Source organism: Rhinopithecus roxellana, chromosome 21 (assembly GCF_007565055.1).
Source record: "Rhinopithecus roxellana isolate Shanxi Qingling chromosome 21, ASM756505v1, whole genome shotgun sequence".
Lineage (NCBI taxonomy): Eukaryota > Metazoa > Chordata > Mammalia > Primates > Cercopithecidae > Rhinopithecus > Rhinopithecus roxellana.
Window position 1 is genome coordinate 10,379,130 of NC_044569.1, and position 18,523 is coordinate 10,397,652.

Consider the following 18,523-nt stretch of genomic DNA (forward strand, 5'->3'; position numbering starts at 1 on the left):
TTTCTAAAACATTGGGTAATGAGGTTGCCAGTGTCTAATTCTTCTGAATGAAAACATTAAAAGACAAAAATTTATTAAGTGATAGTTAACTGTGATTGACCATGTGCTATATGTAAGCGTCTGTTTTAGGCAACTGATATTCATTAGCTCATTAAGGCTCAGAACAAAACAATGAAATACAGATTATTATTATCATCACCTGTTTTATAGATAAGGCAACTCAGGCCCAGAGAGGGTTAGCAGTTTTTCTCTAGTCCTGTGTCCAGTGCCAGGCAGAGCCTAAACTAAAACCTAGGTGGCTGCTCCCAGAGCCTGTGTTCTCAACCATTGACTCTGGCTCTAGCACTATTATTTCATGAATTGAACTGATATTTTAGCACAAAACTCAGGCAGGAAATCTCAGAGTGAGTCAGTCCTTCAAATTTATTCTACTTCACTGTAGTAAAAACTTACATGTTCTCCCCCTTTGTTCAGATTTTTGGAAACATAATCGCAGACCTTCACTGTCCAAAGAATAGTACTTGATAAGCATGATTATGGAGTATTTAGACAAGGATGAAATAAAAATGAAACTGAAAGACTTTCAGGGTAGAAACATCCGGTGGATCATCTCATCAGAAAGAAAGCAAGAAATGAATCACAGAATTTCATACTGAAGAGATCTTCAAGGTCAACCAGCTCAATCCTCTTCTGATTATAGAAATCACTTTCTACCATGTCAGGTTATGCTTGAACAAATCAGCCACAAAAAACTCACTCAGCTCTTGTCGAGTTTACACAGGTACCCTTTCCTCCCCAACCCCTTCTCAGTTCCTTCCACCATTCCTCATTAGTCGCGAAAGGTTCCATACCCTTTCCTATCCTGATTGCCCTCCCCATGGGCAAAATCTATTTTGTGCTGTCTCTCTTAAAAAGCAGGAACTAGAAATCAATGTGAGAATTATGGGAAGCCTAAACAGCACTGGTAGATTAAGGCTATCACCTCCTTCAATATGGGCATTTTGCTTTCCTGATGCAACCTAAGATTATTTTAGGATTTTTTTTTTTTTTTTTTTTTTTTGGCAGGGGATGGTGAGGCACTAACATCACAGGGATAATTAATACAAGATGGATGATATTGCAGATTCATTTGCATTGAAGCCAAATCCTCAATCTCTTCTTCATACATATTGCTGCTAAATTGTATTACTCTAATTCGAAGCCAGTACTTGTGGCTTTTTTGAACCATACAGGAAGAGTTTAGATTTATTCCTATTACGTATCACCCTATTAGATTCATCAACCATTCGCCTCCCTGGCCAAGGATGTTTTCCACTTACTGCTGCAGAATGCTCCTGGTCTCTCCCAGGTCTATGAAATCCATGACCTGCTCTTTAGGTACTCTAAATGCTCACAGACCAGCTGAGTAACACTTTGGGACTGATGCCAAATTTTCAGTCTATAATTTACAGCATCTTTTTCCCTTTAACTTGCTCCTGCTTCCCAAAATTCCACACAGATCATAAACAGTGATTACTGATATTACCTGCAGATTTTCTCAAAACCCCAGGTGAAGAAGGGTGAACTATATTTCTTTCTATAGCAAAAAGTCTCATTTGACTTCACCTTCCTCACCTTTCACTTTCCTCACCCACCAAACGTGCCTCACTCTCTTCTCTCTAACTTTGACCCTTTCACCTAACATATCTCCCTCCATTTTCTGAGGGTGGCTCCACGCCAGCGCAGGGCACAACCAGACCATGCATCACGAACAGCGCCAACTGCAGGCTGCAAACAGTTAAGAGGAAAGGGGGCATCATCATTAGGCTTCTTGGCTTAGATGAGGTTTCATACATCAAGGCACAGTGTGGGCCTACAAATATCAATTGAAAATTAGTTTTCATTTCTTAAAAATAACTGTCAATCTATTATTAAAAGTTACTTTATCTCTTTGAGTATTATCCATTTACACATCATGCAGCAATATCAAAAGGCTTCCTGAAAACACACATGCATTATAATCAGTGGAAATATATACAGCAATGTGTCAATAGCTGAGATGTACAGATACAAAACCAAAAGAAAAGGCAAAAATGTGTTTAAAAAAAAAAAGAACAGGACTGGAAACATTATGTAGGTGGGGCTGCTAGTGACTAAAATTGAAACAGATCACATTCTCTCTCCAATCTAAACAACGAAAATCTCTTTTTTTTGAGATGGAGTCTTGCTCTGTTGCCCAGGCTGGAGTGCAGTGGTGCGATCTCAGCTCACTCCAAGCTCTGCCTCCCAGGTTCACGCCATTCTCCTGCCTCAGCCTCCCGAGTAGCTGGGACTACAGGTGCCTGCCACCACGTCTAGCTAATCTTCTTTTTTATTTTTATTTTTTATATTTTTAGTAGAGATGGGGTTTTACCACGTTAGCCAGGATGGTCTCGATCTCCTGACCTCGTGATCCATCCGCCTCGGGCTACCAAAGTGCTGGGATTACAGGCGTGAGCCACCGTGCCTGGCCTAAACAATGAAATTCTAACCTGTTTTTGGAGAGAGAGAGAAACCATATATTGCCATGCCCAAAACAGGAATTCTTAACACTAAAGTGAAATAACACTAAACTTACTTCTTACAGAGTGAGCTTAGAAGTGGAAAGGAGCTCACGTAGGCTTCACTTTCAGCATCTGCATTACGGGGATCAAAGAACCTGCCCTGGAGAATTCGTAAGGCAGTGGTAAAATAACAGATTTGAAACCAATGCCTACCGTGTAAAATGACAGAGGCAGTATTATCCATAGCTATTGTTTGCATTGCAACAAATGATAAGATAAAACCGTTTTACAAAGACAGAATGTAGTCAACTAAATAGAGGAGACGACGAGGTTTGAAGAAGACAGGAAGAGAAAGGATTGGGAAATTTTCCTTTCTCCTTAGAGCCACCACTCAGGGCTGTGGGAAATCACCAGTTCAAAACAGCAGGTCTTATTCCAGGGACCAGACTGCCTGCACAAAGGTGCCAGGAGGATACAGATGTGGGGTCTGAGAAACAGATGAAAGATGTATCCAACAGCAAAGTACACAGTCTACTAACCCAGGCCAGTCCTTGTACTCAATAGCATGTATCCCCAGAAGAAAAACGTACCTGTTCCCTTTTCTAACAAAAGTCTTTTTTAAAATACAGAATTTTCCACGAGCATCACACTTGTGGAAATACTATAATACAAATTATGAAGAAAAAATTTAAAAACAAGCTACAACGGTTAAGGTTTAATAATTTTTCTTACTCCTACCAGGTAGAGTCTGACTACGCTAAGCATTTTTAAAACTTAAGAAAGAAATGAAACATTGATAAATGTATTCTTATCTAATGCTATCTGAATAATTAACTAACACCATAACAGTTTATGGAATCTCTTCATCTCAGCACACAATTCAACACAGAAATTTCTCATTTACAAGATAAAAGAACACTTCAGTATCCCAATATACTGTTTCTCTCTGCTTCCTACCAGAGAGTAGTCATATGAAACAACACTACAACCTCGAATTGGGCAGCTTTCTTCAGGTTTTGATTTTTGGAAGATTTTACACTTCTCTCTCCATTAACCCTACTTTTATTTAAGTTGTGGAACGGGTTTAGCACAATTAGAAATTTATAATCTAAGAAACTAAAGACTGCACCCAGCACATAAATCACTCTTGCTTATGATACAAATGGGCCCAACACATCAGACAGCAGACCTTCCATCAAACACCCATCAATGAAAACACATCTTTAAGGCTATCTCTAAGATGGAATCTGTTATTCCAGAGCCCCTCCAGGCTGCAAGCACATTAACTGTGAACATAAAACAAAGGGGCCCAAATAACCAAGTCTGACCTATTAGAGGACATCATTAGAGTAGACAGTTTCTGTAAACTTCACGGACAATTCCTATATGAACTATGTGGTACTCAGAGTAAGAAGTAAATTAACAACAGGAAAAAGGGTGGGGGCAGGCTGAGAAACACCAAGCCTGGAGGTTACTGGTCCCCAAGTTCACAAGCTGTTAGCTGACTATTCACAGGCTAAGGGCATTTTCTGTTCATACACAGGTTTTGATAGAGCTAGGGGAAGCATGCTAGCCATCTGATCAACCCCGGTGCTGCCAGTTAACGCCCGGAGAGACAATGACAATGAGTTACAGGGTTCCTTATACTCACCAGCACACTTTGTTCTCGTCCTGAGAGCTGGCCCAGGAGAGCCAGTGCCACCCTCCCCTGGCCTCGTCAGAAGCACACTAATCTCATATTCTGTATCTGGGTCAAGGTGTCCAATTTTATAGCTCGTGGAATCGACTGGCTGCCGGTCATTCCAGCTCCCACTGGCCGTGCAGTACTCCACCTCTCGGGCCACAATGGGCCCATCGCCATTGATGGAGTTGGCGTTGAGCTGTATCCACAGGTAGGTGGCTCCTACGGAGGCGAGCTGAGGTGGGGCAATAGGAACAGGTGGTTCTGAAAGGCAAATCAGAAAGCTGTCTTTCAGATGCTTTGTCTTCAGTCTTAAATGAGCTAAACATGCATCAATTATTAAAATATACAAGATAATAAATTTTGGGAATAAATTGATAAGAACAATTTTGTTTGGGTTAATAAGAAAAAACATGTTGATAAAGATTTTCACAGCATTCAAAGTTGTAAAATAAACCATCTTTAAACACATAAGCTTATTCAAGTAGGCATAACCCTAATTTGTTTTAGGACACTGACCACTGTGCATAGCATATGCAAATTAGCATACCTGTTACTTTTTGTAATGGTGAATTAATACAGAAAATATTCTCAAGACAAAAATGCATTAAAGTGATGCCTGTTTTAGGATACTAATTACAGTATCTTGAGAGTGAGTCAGTTACACGGATATCAAAGGATTTTTTTTTTCTCACTAAAGTTAACTGGTAAAAGTTCTCTCAAGTAGTAGTATTTAAGCTCTAGGAAACATTCATTGGCAATCTCCTTATTGAGAAAGTCTTCAAAATCATCAAAGGTATTAGTTTCTATATCATTAAATTGTTCCCTTATATTTATATTCCAAAGGTATCCCCACTTTAAAAACATGGCTGAAATTATAGTTTATCTCATCAAAAATACATTTCCAGGATGACTCGTTTTCCCAAAGTAACTATCACAATGAACTCATTCTGCTACAGGACAATTAAGCATTCTGGATAATGAAGTCCACCATTGCTGCCATTCAGGGAACTTCCAGTAATAAGTCTTACTAAAGCAGTGAATAGAAGGGAAAGCTCTGAAGCAAAAAACATACCATGCCCAGCTTGATAAAACTAAGAAATCACTAGCAAACACACTTTACAACCCAAGAAAGTCCCTCTCATTGTTTAAAATCTGAGACTGACTCTTTTTCTGTATCATTGTCAATCTTATCATAAATAGTATTCCCAGTATATTAGTTAGATGCCTGTTGAAAGGCTCTCTAGGCACCAATGAAGGTATTCCACATGCCGATGTCACTGTGGGTGATATCACACATGATAAATGAGATAATTGTACAAAACAACATATTTCTACCTGAATAAATCTCCCTCTCAGAAAAACATAAATCTAGTGATTTTTTTCAAAGACTGTATCTTTGGGTGGTTTGTGCCTTTTTGGCGTAGATTCTGTTTTTAACTCCTCATTTTGCTCATACAAATGCACAGAAAAATAAAATCTGCTCTATCCTGTTACTGGAATACGCTGGCTTGCTCGCTGAAATTTCTGCTACCCTCTTGCATCCTCTTGCATGGCAGACATAGCTGATCAATCACAGCCATGTTTCCTGCTGAAAAGGACCTCAGGGAAGCTAGTACCATGTGAAGTTTGCACCTGAGATGATACCGGGTTAATTTCTAGACCAGCTAAAAACCAGCAACACTGGTTCCCTTTGTTGGGTTGGTTGTCTTAGTTCTTTTTTATATTCAAGGTGGGATGAGTCATACTGACTTGTTTAAATTGCTGGGGAAATCTCATTTGTTTAAGTCAAAAGAAGACACAAACTGTGAATGAATTTTACTTCAGAGTAGAACAATGTAAATTTACTAAAATATTGTTGCTGTTGTTTATAAACTGAAACTTTGTGCTAGTTTTTCATTTCCTTAAACAGCTCTGCCTTAACTCACAATGATTTAACATCAATTCATATCATTAGGCGATTCCTTGAACCGAGACATGAAATGGGCCTTTTATGGTACATCCTAAGGCATTTATGTAGCCAGGCTGAAAGAGCAGTTAATTACTTTCAAGTTGCAAATGCTAGCAAGGGTTGCTGAACTGCCATTCAAAATAAAACTCAGGGGCAAAGTCACAAAGGGTCATGAGTACACTCACTCATTTAAGACATTGTTACTAGTATCCTAAATTAGATGGGACTTAAATGCATTTGTTTCCTGAGAATATTTTCTATATTAATTCTCCATTAAGAAAAATACCAGATATGCTAAATCAAATGAAGGATTCAACTAGAACCTGGAAATAATTGGGACAGACATTCAAAAGAACTTTTGGTTTACAGAAGAATCAGCACAAGAATAAGGCAACATTTAAATTTTCATTTTTACACAGAATCTTGCTCTGTCGCCCAGGCTGCAGTACAGTGGTGCCACCGTGGCTCACTGCAGCCTCCGCCTCCCAGGTTCAAGTGATTCTCCAGCCTCAGCCTCCTGAGTAGCTGGGATTACAGGTGTGTGCTACCACAGTTGGTTAGTTTTTGTATTTCTAGTAGAAATGGAGTTTCATCGTGTTGGCCAGGCTGGTCTCGAACTCCTGACATCAAATGATCTGCCAGCCTCAGCCTCCCAAAGTGCTGGGATTATAGGCGTGAGCCACTACGCCCAGCCAACATTTAAATTTTCAACAAATTTTCCCAAAGGGAAAGGATGAAAGAGGTAAAGAAGGAAGGAGGGAGGAGAGAAGAATCTTAATCTGTACAAAGTGATAAAAAGCAATTTAAAATATTTCTTAATTCAAGTGAAAGAACACCATAAAACTAATTCTAAATCAAGCCAGTAATGAGAGTACTTACATGCACATAGACATATATCTAATTGATACACGTATGTAAATGCCTGATACATCAATAAATATGTCAGTATCATATTTAACTGTATGAAATATGTTTACAAATGAAATACAGAAATGTAACTAAGTAGGGTATTGACATATATGCATATATACATGCATTGTAGAGATTATATGAAATATTTTTATGTTCTTGGTTACCAAAAGTAGCTAGACAGGAATAAAGATGACAGTGATGGTTAGTCAATTAAAGGACTTGGTCTTTATTTGGGAGGCTGGCCACAAATCAGTGTGTGACCTTAAAAAGTTAAAAACTCTATGGACTTTAGTTTCTCCCATTTGTAAAACATCAGCACTCCAAAAACTATATGATATATAAAGAAGTATTAAATTATAGACAAGTGGCCTAAAACTGTTAGTGTATATTTTAAAGTAATTGCTTCAAGGTAATAACTTTATAAAACTAGTAGTATCTAGCATGCTATCTCATTAAAAAATATATGTATATACAAAATATGGCCATAAAATTATAATTGGAGAAAAAGTTAAATTCCGTATTTGAGTCCTAACTGCATGCAAATTGTCACGAGCTGTGGCAGTGTGCAGAAATGGAAATAAGTCCCTGGAAATTTTTATCACAGTGAGCCAAGATACTACTACACTGTCCTAAGACAGGAAAATATGGTGCACAAATATGAATACGAACCCATTCATTCCTTCTATTTATGTTTGCTCTGGTAGACTAGAAATTTATAATTCACTTATAACTTCCCACAAATTAACTTTTTCACAAAGGAATTTTTAGAGATACTACTAGATTTGCATCCCACTAATCAATAACATGGGTAGTGGCAGGTCACAGTGAAGCAGTATAGCAACGGAAAGAAAAGGAAAAATAATCACAAACAAATGAACCAAGATGAAAATTACATAATGGGAGTGATGATGATGATGAGAATGATGAACTCTAAAACGACAAAACAGTTTGTAAGCAAACCAGTGTCCTTTTTGTACCTCATGATGTCTCACTTGCCAGAGCACTTTCAAGAGGGTAGGGTGTGTACCGCAGGGAAGAATCTTAGTTTTGTTACAGACTTTAAACCTGAATATTAGGCTGGTTCAAGTCTCACCACAAATAAAAACATGTTAAGAATCTGCTGTGACAAATACATTATCCGAGTAGGTATCTTAATGTGCACTTCCTTATGCCGAACATCAGTCACTGCTGCAGATGATCAGTTCTCGAGATGGCCTCACTGGGGTGCACTGTCCCCCACAAGCTCCATGTGACTAACTCACATTGGCAGTGGTGATCTCACGACAGAGCACATGGCTGACTCAGCTGGAGGTCTTATAACAGAGGCTGTGTCCCTGGATATTCTGACTCAAAATGGGTGTGGCAAGAGGGGGAAGGAGACAATAGGTGGGCAGGTATTTTATTTTCAAAAAGTTAGAAACGTAGTTCTCACATCCATCCTCCAGGGAAGACCACTGACAGACTGGATCAGAGAGAAGTTTATCCCTGTCCTCCTCTCCCTTCCCACCAAGGGCCTGTCAAGCACCCGCCACTCACTATGTACACTGTTTTAAGTGTCGTATATATAATATACACTTTGCATTTGATCTTCCTCATAGCCCTATAAGATAGATAACATTATTATCTGATATCTACCTTACACACAAGGAAACAGCAGCATACACAGGGCAAGCCAGCCCACATCCACATACCTAGTTCTGGGATTTGAATCCAGCAATCTTTAAAGCTGCCTATCTTGAGAAATGTGCAGATAAAAGCAATACCACATAAAAAACAGGCGTTTTTTGTTTAAGAGACAGGGTCTCACTCTGTACAGGTTGGTTGGAGTGCAGGGGCACAATCACAGCTCACTGCAGCCTAGAACTCCTGGGCTCAGGTAATCCTCCCACCTCAGCCTCCTGAGTAGTTGGGAGCATAGGCAGTGCCACCACACCTGGCTAACTTTTTTTATTTTAAAAAAATCTTGTAGAGATGGGGGTCTCAGTATGTTACCCAGGCTGGTCTGGAACTTCTGGCCTCAGCTTCCTAAAGTGCTGGGATTATATATGTGCCATATTTAACAAATGCAGGGAAAACTTTTCTTAAAGCAGGCCTCATTCTGCTTTCCTAGGAAAAACAGCAATGGCTTGCCACAGGTTGTCTAAAAATGCCTCATGGTACACCTCAAAGTCGAAATTATCCTGTCTGGGACCAAAAATTGTCTTGGTGGCTTAACGCTATAAATTCCTCAGCCTACAAAAAACCCATTAAACCAGCTAAAAGAAACTTATTTCCCCTTTCTATTTTCCCTCATCCCCCACCTTCTTAAATATAATGACTCAATTTTTCAGTCATGCAAAATATAGTAACAGAACCTAACTGGAACATTATGAATGTTAACACAGTATTATCAATATGGCTTGTGTGATATGACTGAGCATTTTTGTACTGACACTGCTTCATTTTATTAACCACCCCACTATCATAAACACCCTGGCTGATGAATATTTGCATTTTAAGTGATTTTCTATGAGTAAAAAATTTTATTCCTTAAAAAAAAATTATAGGTTGTAATCTCTGTATATAGAGCTGGCAGAAGACTTTGCCAAGAGCACATTCATTATTATACAACTAAATCAACATAGATAAAATACATTTTTCAAAAATATTGTTTGCGTGCAAAATTTGTACTTAAAATGCAATCCATCAAAATAGCCTATCATCAAACCACTGTTCAGAAACAGACAAGGGTAAGTTTGAGCTTTAAAGGGATAATGAACTAACAGCCACCTAACATATCTACTTCAGAAGAATATTCTGGGGTTTAAAAACACATTAAATACCTTTAACTACCAACTCTGCATAGTTTGATATTCCAACACCTCCTTCGGTGCGAATCATGCAGCGGTACTTTCCGGCATCTCGTTTGGTGGTATTCACAACGTTAAATGAAGCAATGAAGCGTCGGGAGCTGGTCACCTTGATTTCCTTCAGAGGAGCATCTCGCACATCAATGCCCTGTATCAAGAGGGATGAGGAAGACAAAAAAAAGGCAATATAAGCTGTCAGAGCAAAACAGTCAGACACCCAATGGCATATTACCCATGCTATTTTCACGTAGATCTTGGTGCAATTGTTTATTACCCATGGGCAGTTGTGCCAGGAGAACAGCTGAGGAGGAAACTAAAATTCTGCCATGACCAACACTTTAAAGACTGAGCAATGCAAAATTAAGTGTGAAGAAATTTTTGTTTTTGCCTCTTCAAAATATTAATTATGTTAAATTAGTGCAACTGGGGAGTAAAAATACAGAAAACTTGTTACTTTGTTCTCAAACTATGACCTTGTTCTCAAACTATCAACATTTGGTCTTATAGCACTTTCTCTTATTTTTATGCTTGACTAGGAAATAAAAGTAGCTCTCCCACTACCCTATTACTGAACTCATTTTATAAATGAAGTAATAAACATGGTATTAATAACAACATTCAAATATAAGTTAGGTTTCAGAGTACTCCCTGTTGAGCAGCACTAAAACAATATTTCGACCCTTTTGACTTTCTTCCTAGATACACAAAACTAAGCAGAAGTAGGTGCCTAGTAACTATTAAATGACATTCCTACGTAAAAAGAGAGGTTCCTCTTTACATCCCGTATCCCCAGGACCACATCAAGAAGGTTCCACAGCTGGGGCAGTTTAGTCTTTTATTATCCCCATATATTAAGTAACCCTTTTAGTTATGCACACTTGGAAATCCATTTTATGCTTCCAATAATTTAAAGCCTCCAAAGCAGGTTAGAGATTTTAGTTCTCTCTCTTGTGCGTGCCCTCGCTCTCACTATATATATATATATATAAAGTTTCTCACACCAACAGTCCCCCATAGACAAATATGAATATCCAGCCCTGAAAGCTGAAAACATGTGTGTGTGTATTTCATAATCAGGAAAAAAGGCTATCTTTAACATATTATTTATAAGTATTAGTAAAAAACAATGGACAAAGACCTCAAGGCTAATACATGACTATTATGCCAAGCATAATGCCCAAGCACTACATCCATTATTCACCCAGCAACCACTCTTGGCATCCCAACCAGGTGCTATCACTATGTCAAGACAGCATGATTACAATGGTACACAAAAGAAAAGTGGTGGCCAGGTTTATGGGCCTGCAGTTGTTTGGGGCGTATAGGTTTACAGTGAATACATCATCACAAACGATGGCCAGGGTGGTTTAGGAAAGATGAGCTGGCTAGTAGAAACCCCGATGCAGACCAACTGCAGATATAGTGGCTGTGGGAGGCTAGTCGGAGGAAGTGACATGTGAGTTGAGATCTGAAGGGTAAACAGAAGCTAACCAGGCAAAGGGAAAGGGTGGGAGGGGAAGAGCATTCTAGTTACAGGAAATGCTATAGGAAGCTCAAGATGGTGAGAAAGAGATGAAGGCTTTGGATGAAGTTAAGGCAGCCAATGGAGCTAGGGAGGTGGGCAAGCACCTGTGTACTCAGGGACTTGCAGGCTATATTAAAATGTTTATATTCATAGCTACGAAAATGCCAGCCTACAAAGGAATTGAACTCATCTGTATTACCCAGTGATATATATTATGCAAAGTCCTTTAAAAGTTGTTATGTATGATGTTTTCATTGGCTGAATCTCCTAAGGGACACAAGTTTAGGAGTTAGCCTGACCAGCGTGCCAAACCTATAGTGATCATCCAGAGTGGTTAACCTTCATAGAGCCTCAGTTACTAATCTGTAAAGAGGAGATGATACCACTCACTGTCACGGCTGCTGGGAGAACTCACAGGCATATGCAAGGACACAGGCATAACGACTGGCACCATGCAGCCCCGCCCGAGCACTGGAACACCTGAGGGATGAATTCAAGGAGAAAGGCAGAGTGGCTATCAAAGTACCACCTTTATTACTGATAAACCTGAGACTGAGGAATATGACTTAAGAGTGCAGGAACAATAGGCTTGCTATTCCTGAAGCACAGAATTAAACAGACTCACCAACCCAGTCCCAGGCCACACTAGAAAACCACAAGGCCTCCCATATGTTAAGTGCTGCTGTAAAACTCACAGGATGGAGGGACAGGGTTCCCATAGGCAGTCAGCTCCCCAAAGAAGGGGCTGGGCTAGGCATGCTCAGCCCTTCCTCCCAGGCAGCTTCAGCTTGGGCAGTGAGAAGGCAGACAGGAGTGCTGCAATAGTACAGTTCCTGCCACTTGGAAGGAAACATCAGGAGTGGGGAAGAACAGTTCCATCAACAGTATCTTTAGTATGATCTGTAAAACAGTCTTGTTTATACCATAAAACATCGTAAGTCAGAATACAAAATCCCACATATGTCTATATGTGTTTTTTTCACTAAATGTCCTAAATTTGTTCTCATAGACAGCATCAAGAAGTTAAAAATGAAACAAAACTAAATTTAGCATGAATAATACAACAGGAGAAAGGTTCCTCTCTGTTTTCCACATATATTCAGTCTCCAATTCTCACCCTACTCCAGGAAATAAGCAAATTCTAGCCCTAAGGATAATCTTAGACATACTACTCCACAGTCTTATTTCTAAACTGAAAAAGAACCACATCTCTGGTTTTTGGATGGAAAAGAAACTGAGCCATAAAGGCAGATTTCATATCTGTAAGTATTTGTTTATTAACAACAACAAACAGGCCTTAGGGCTATCCATCCACTTATTTAACTAGTTACTTGTGGCATGAATCCTGTAATAATATACTTTTGTAAAAATCTCCTAATATTTCTCCAAATAGAAGTATCTCTCAAAAGAATGTTTATTCAAAAGCAATCTCAAGCTTGCACTTACTGACCCCTCACAACCACTCAAGGCTGTTCTGAGGGCGCTCAAGTGTAAGAAAGCCTCCTCCTTGGACTTACGCATGTGCTGAGAGGACTACGACTCACAATCGCACTGTCTTCGTGCCACAGATGGGCCCTATAAAATAAACAGCCTCGGACTAGGAGCCCTGCGTGACTCTAGTGAGTCATATGAACTCTCAGGAAAGAGCCTTTAAAACTTTTTAACTCATGTACTTAATCACATGAAAAGTCAGATTCAGCTTCAAGAGAAATAGTACATAGGGAGGAGAAACCAAGTGCTAAGCAGCAATCCTTTTAGCCTAGAATCTACGCATGAACAGCACATCACACATCTTACTCAAATCTGCAGGCCATTTTGTATTAAACCATTCACATGTGCATGGATTCAGAAATTCATTCAACCAACATTCGGTGACAGTCTTTTGTGGAGCACACACTATACCATATAAGACAGCATAAAATTAAAAGAACCATCACTGACCTAATTGAGTTTATTGTTTGGCTAGAAAAAAAAACAGACAAGGCAATAATTACAATACAGAGCAACGAACTGCCTCCCATAGCACAGAGGAGGAGGAGACCTGACTGGATGTCTCAGTCTGCTTTCTGTTGCTTATAACAGAATATCTGAAACTAAAATTTATAAAGAAATGTATTTCTTTCAGTAATTGACGCTAAGAAGCCCAAGTCAAATGGCCTCATCTGGTGAGGGCCTTCTTGCTGGTGGGCAGTGGCATGATTTCCACTCACTGCAAGCTCCACCTCCTGGGTTCACGCCATTCTCCTGCCTCAAAGTCCTGAGTAACTGGGACTACAGGCGTCTGCCACCACGCTCGGTTAAATTTTTTTTTTTTTTGTATTTTTAGCAGAGATGGGGTTTCACCGTGTTAGCCAGGTTGGTCTCCATCTCCTGACCTCATGATCTGCCTGCTTTGGCCTCCCAAAGTGCTGGGATTACAGGCGTGAGCCACCACGCCCAGCCAGAACTCTGCAGATTCTTGAGGCAGCACAGGGCATCACATGGTGAGGGGCTGAGTCTGCCAGTTCAAGTCTCTCCTTCTCTTCTCATAAAGCCACTGATCCCTCTCCCATGATAACCCATTAATCCACTAATCCATACATGGATTGATCCATTCATGAGGGCTCTTCTATGACGATCCAATCACCTCTTAAAGGCCCCACCTCTCACTCATGACACTGGAGATTCAATACTGATTTAATACTGGAGATTAACATTTCAACATGAGTTTTGGAGGGGACAAATATTCAAACTATAGTCCTGGAGATGGTGTCAGTGCAAGCTTTCCAGGAAGCACTGCTTGAGCCCAGGCTTGGGTATGCACAGAAGTTTCTTAGGCAGGGAATAAAGAGGAAAAGTCTAGTGAGTAAGAGAAGCTCTCTAGAGTCAGGAGCCAAGAGAGATCACAGAACTATAGGGGAAATATAGGGTAACTATGGGGGAACTATATGAGAACTATAAAAGAACTATAGAGAAAGTACAGGGGAACTCTAGGGGAACTCTAAGGGAAGTATAACTTATCCCATATGGCAAGGACAGAAGTGTTTCTTAGAATGGCAGATAAAAAGGCTGGAAGGAAAAGCACAATACAGAGTCCAACAAGAAATACAACATGTTGAGGATTTCAGTATATTCTGCTGCTGGGAATGGAAGGACCTTAGGCAAAGTGGTAACACAAACACCTCTGCGTATACAGTAATGGCCTGGAGGAGATAGGGCGTGACCCCAACTGATGTCAAAGGAAAACGGGTAAATTGTTTTCAGAAATCATAGTAACAAATGACACAAAGAGAGAAGACAGAGAGGAAGGGAAGGAACCTAAAGATATCCAGAAAATGAAATCAACACAACGTGTACTCCCCTGCAGTAACATCTTTCCCCTCTAGCAGACCATAAGGTCCAGGGTCATATCTTATTTATTTTGTGTACCCAGGTGCACAATAAATAGAACTCAGGAAATATTGGCTGACTCTAGGAATCACAGCCTCAGTGGAAAAAAACTTTCCAGGGGTAGAAGAGAAAAATGAGGTTCTTTAAATTAACAGACTTAAACCCCAAACCCTAGACAAAGAATCCATATTTACAATGGAGACTAACAGGGAATATAAAAGAAAGTTTTAGAGGTTCTGTGTGTCATCACTCAGCAACACTGCCCCAACTCATCATGACTGTGGTAGGCAGAAAAAGGGCCTCCAAAGATGTCTACATCCCAGTCCCCAGAATCTGGGACTATGTTACCTTACATGGCAAAAAAAGGAGTTGGCAGATATGATTAAAATAAGGATCTAGAAACGGGAAGATAGGCTGGATTATCTAGGTTGGCTACATGTAATCACAAGGCTCTATTTATGAGGAAGGCAGAAGGGTCAATGCGAAGGAAAGGTAACAGAAGCAGAGGTTGTGCCGATGGGCTTTGAAGTGTGAGGAGGGCGTCACGAGACAAAATATGAGGGAGGTCTCTAGAAGCTGGAAAAGGCAAGGACCAGATTCTTCCCAGAGCTTTTGGGAGGAACTAACCCGGCCATCACCTTATTTCAGGGCTTCTGACATGCAAGACAGTAAGATGATGAAGCCACGAGGTTTGAGTTAATTTGTTACAGCAGCAATAGGATGCCAAAATGGTGATCATCTGAGAAACTAGAAGCCCTGTGGCTTTCTGAAGGTGTCCAGGGGTTGTGCACCTTGATTTGTCAAGAGGTGCATAAGCAAGTCTTTAAGATCACGTTGGGTCACCAAAGTAGAGTACCCCAGTTTGGAATCATGAGCTAGAATAGCAGCCTGAAGACAGCAACCTTGGAGGCACCCCATAGGATGAATGAAATGAGTAAAGGCCAGACCAGGAAGGCACGAAGAGACAGAAGAGCCACAGGGGCAGTGAGATAACAAAACAGAAGAAGTGGGAAAACATGTAGTCTACACTGGAGAAGAGCGGGGGAACGACAGTGTGAAGATAGAAAATCAGAAAGGAATGCGGAAAGCTGGGTGAGGCAATAGGAGAGGAAGCATGGGGAGAAAAGGACCAGGCAGGGCAAGGATGGGGAGAGACACAAAAATGAGGAGGCCAAATGACCCAACACACAGAAAGATGTGATCCACGAGGGAAAAAGACATGAGCCTTCAATGACGTTATTAGTTTCCTTTGAAATCCTGACACGTACACATTCACAGACCCCTCCTTGGTTCTTAAAGCAAAAAATGTGTCAGGTGCAACAGCAACATCAGGTTCTCTATCAGCCCCATTCTGAGAAGACATGCATAAGGGCAGCAAATGCACTGTGGGGCTAATGGAGAAGAAATGAGGGGATGTCCTCAAAGTACTGCATGGGGAGGAGAAGGGAGGACAGAGACCTCACCCTCCACTTCGTTAGCGTTGATGCAGTGCAGGAAATGCCACCCCAAAATAGGACACTTTGGCATACTGAGTATTTTAAGCTGAAAGAAGCTGAGAAAACCACGGCATCAGAAAGGTCATGCTGACCATCTTCCCCCCTCCCCCCAGCAACAAAGCAGGACACAGAAACTGAAATTCCACTTGTCCCTTTTTGCCCTGAGATGGGCTAGGAAACTCAGAGAGGTCACTCTCTTTGACTTCCTCCCTCCATCCTCCCTAAAGGCCTTCATGTGGCAGGTATCCTGCCCTGTATCTGGAGGGCAGGAATGTCACGCAGGCCACAGAGATGCTGAACAAACAGGCCTTGTTCAGTGCACCCTGTTTATTACCATCAGATCCTGCCCTGTTGTCCCTCAATCACACTTTCATGCGACTCTCCATAAAAACACAGTTTTCTCTGAGTCTTCGGGTCTTCATTTTCTGAAGGCTCCTGTGTCATGTAAAACTTGTATTAAATAATTTTCTCTTTTTTTGAGACGGAGTCTTGCTCTGTCACCCAGGCTGGAATGCAGCAGCTCGATCTTGGCTCACTTGCAACCTCCGCCTCCCAGGTTCAAGCAATTTTCCTGCCTCAGCCTCCCGATTAGCTGGGACTACAGGCACCTGCCACCACAACCTAATTTTTGTATTTTTAGTAGAGATGGGATTTCACCATATTGGCCAGTCTAGTCTTGAAATCCTGACCTTGTAATCGCCCGCCTCGGCCTCCCAAAGCGCTGGGACTACAGGTGTGAACCACTGCACCCAGCTGTATTAAATAATTTTTTATGTGTTTATCTTTTTGTTATATGGATTTAACATAAACCTTGAGATGGGTGAGGAAAAGGTATTACTTTTCTTCTTCCAGTGTCGAACCATATTTCTTGGAGCATGAGGAAATGAGGATGCACAGTGTTTAGAGTCACTGGCAAAGCACCAGGCAATGTCTCCTACGATAGCTCAGTGGACAGGAGGAGAACAAGATGGGATAACTGCCAGGAAGATCAGGTGGACTAGAAACGTGCAAGTGACCAGAGTCACAGCCGCTCGTCGGCACCAACACTGACATCTGTTTCCAGTGCCTTGACACAAGGCTATTTCCTCATCCCTGACTTCTCCCAACATGTTTATTCCTGCCTTTGATAGTCATAGATGTGCTTCTCAAATGTACAGGTGACAATAAAGCACATAAATTAACAAAAAGGGATGGAAAAAGATATCTACAAAGCCAAACAATAAATTAAAACAAGATAAACATCAATAAAAATAAATGTGCATCTGATGCTTCCCTGTAAAATCAGACTTTGTTAAGTGGATAGAGTTCTGATTTAGCATCATCTTCATCATTAAAAGATACATAACAATTGTGGGGCAGGTTTTTGTCTAAAATCCTAATTCAATTTTCAGTTGTGTTAATGAAGTATCTGGAGAGATGGTCCCTCTTGTCCCTGTCCCAGCACACAGCATTCCATTCAGCGCCTCAGGTTTTTGGCAGAGCATATGAGAAGCAGACTTGTTCAGAGGACTGTGGACTAGACAGTGAAGAAATCCCCTCGTCCACAGTTAGGGAGCTGAAGAAGGGGAGGAGCCGGAGACCAGGCTAACCATTAACACGGCTGGCTAAGAATGAGGAGGGAGGGCCGGGCGCGGTGGCTCAAGCCTGTAATCCCAGCACTTTGGGAGGCTGAGACGGGCGGATCACAAGGTCAGGAGATCGAGACCATCCTGGCTAACATGGTGAAACCCCGTCTCTACTAAAAATACAAAAACTAGCCGGGCGAGGTGGCGGGCGCCTGTAGTCCCAGCTACTCGGGAGGCTGAGGCAGGAGAATGGCGTAAACCCGGGAGGCGGAGCTTGCAGTGAGCTGAGATCCGGCCACTGCGCTCCAGTCCTGGTGACAGAGCGAGACTCCGCCTCAAAAAAAAAAAAAAAAAAAAAAAAAAAAAAAAAAAAAAAAAAAAAGAATGAGGAGGGAGGACAACCATCTTCCAGCATGGAAAGGACGGGCACGTAAAACAGGAATGGGACGTGAATGTCTGGGCCACAGGGAGCTAGTACAAGTCACCAGTACTTACTTATCTGAAATCCTTGGAGTAAAATGTGGTTCAGAATTCAGATTTTTAATTTTATTTTATAAAGGCATCTGTACTGCATATTCTTTGACACCCCAAGGAGAGTCTGAGACAGCATTCCGTAATTCCTAGGTTTTGATATTTCTGCATCAAAACGTAGG

The 18,523-nt window shown here is 41.0% G+C and overlaps 1 protein-coding gene across 3 annotated transcripts in view; it reads right to left on the reverse strand.

The window, feature by feature from the left end:
* Positions 1 to 18,523, reverse strand: part of PTPRM (protein tyrosine phosphatase receptor type M) — an 848,823-nt gene that overhangs the window by 436,808 nt on the left and 393,492 nt on the right. For all 3 annotated transcript variants that reach the window (XM_030925938.1, XM_030925937.1, XM_030925936.1), the window contains exons 6-7: positions 9,889 to 10,063; positions 4,174 to 4,467 (exon numbers count right to left, since the gene is read on the reverse strand). In XM_030925938.1, coding sequence (XP_030781798.1) covers positions 4,174 to 4,467; positions 9,889 to 10,063 — 469 coding nt within the window. The remainder of the gene's footprint in view (positions 1 to 4,173; positions 4,468 to 9,888; positions 10,064 to 18,523) is intronic.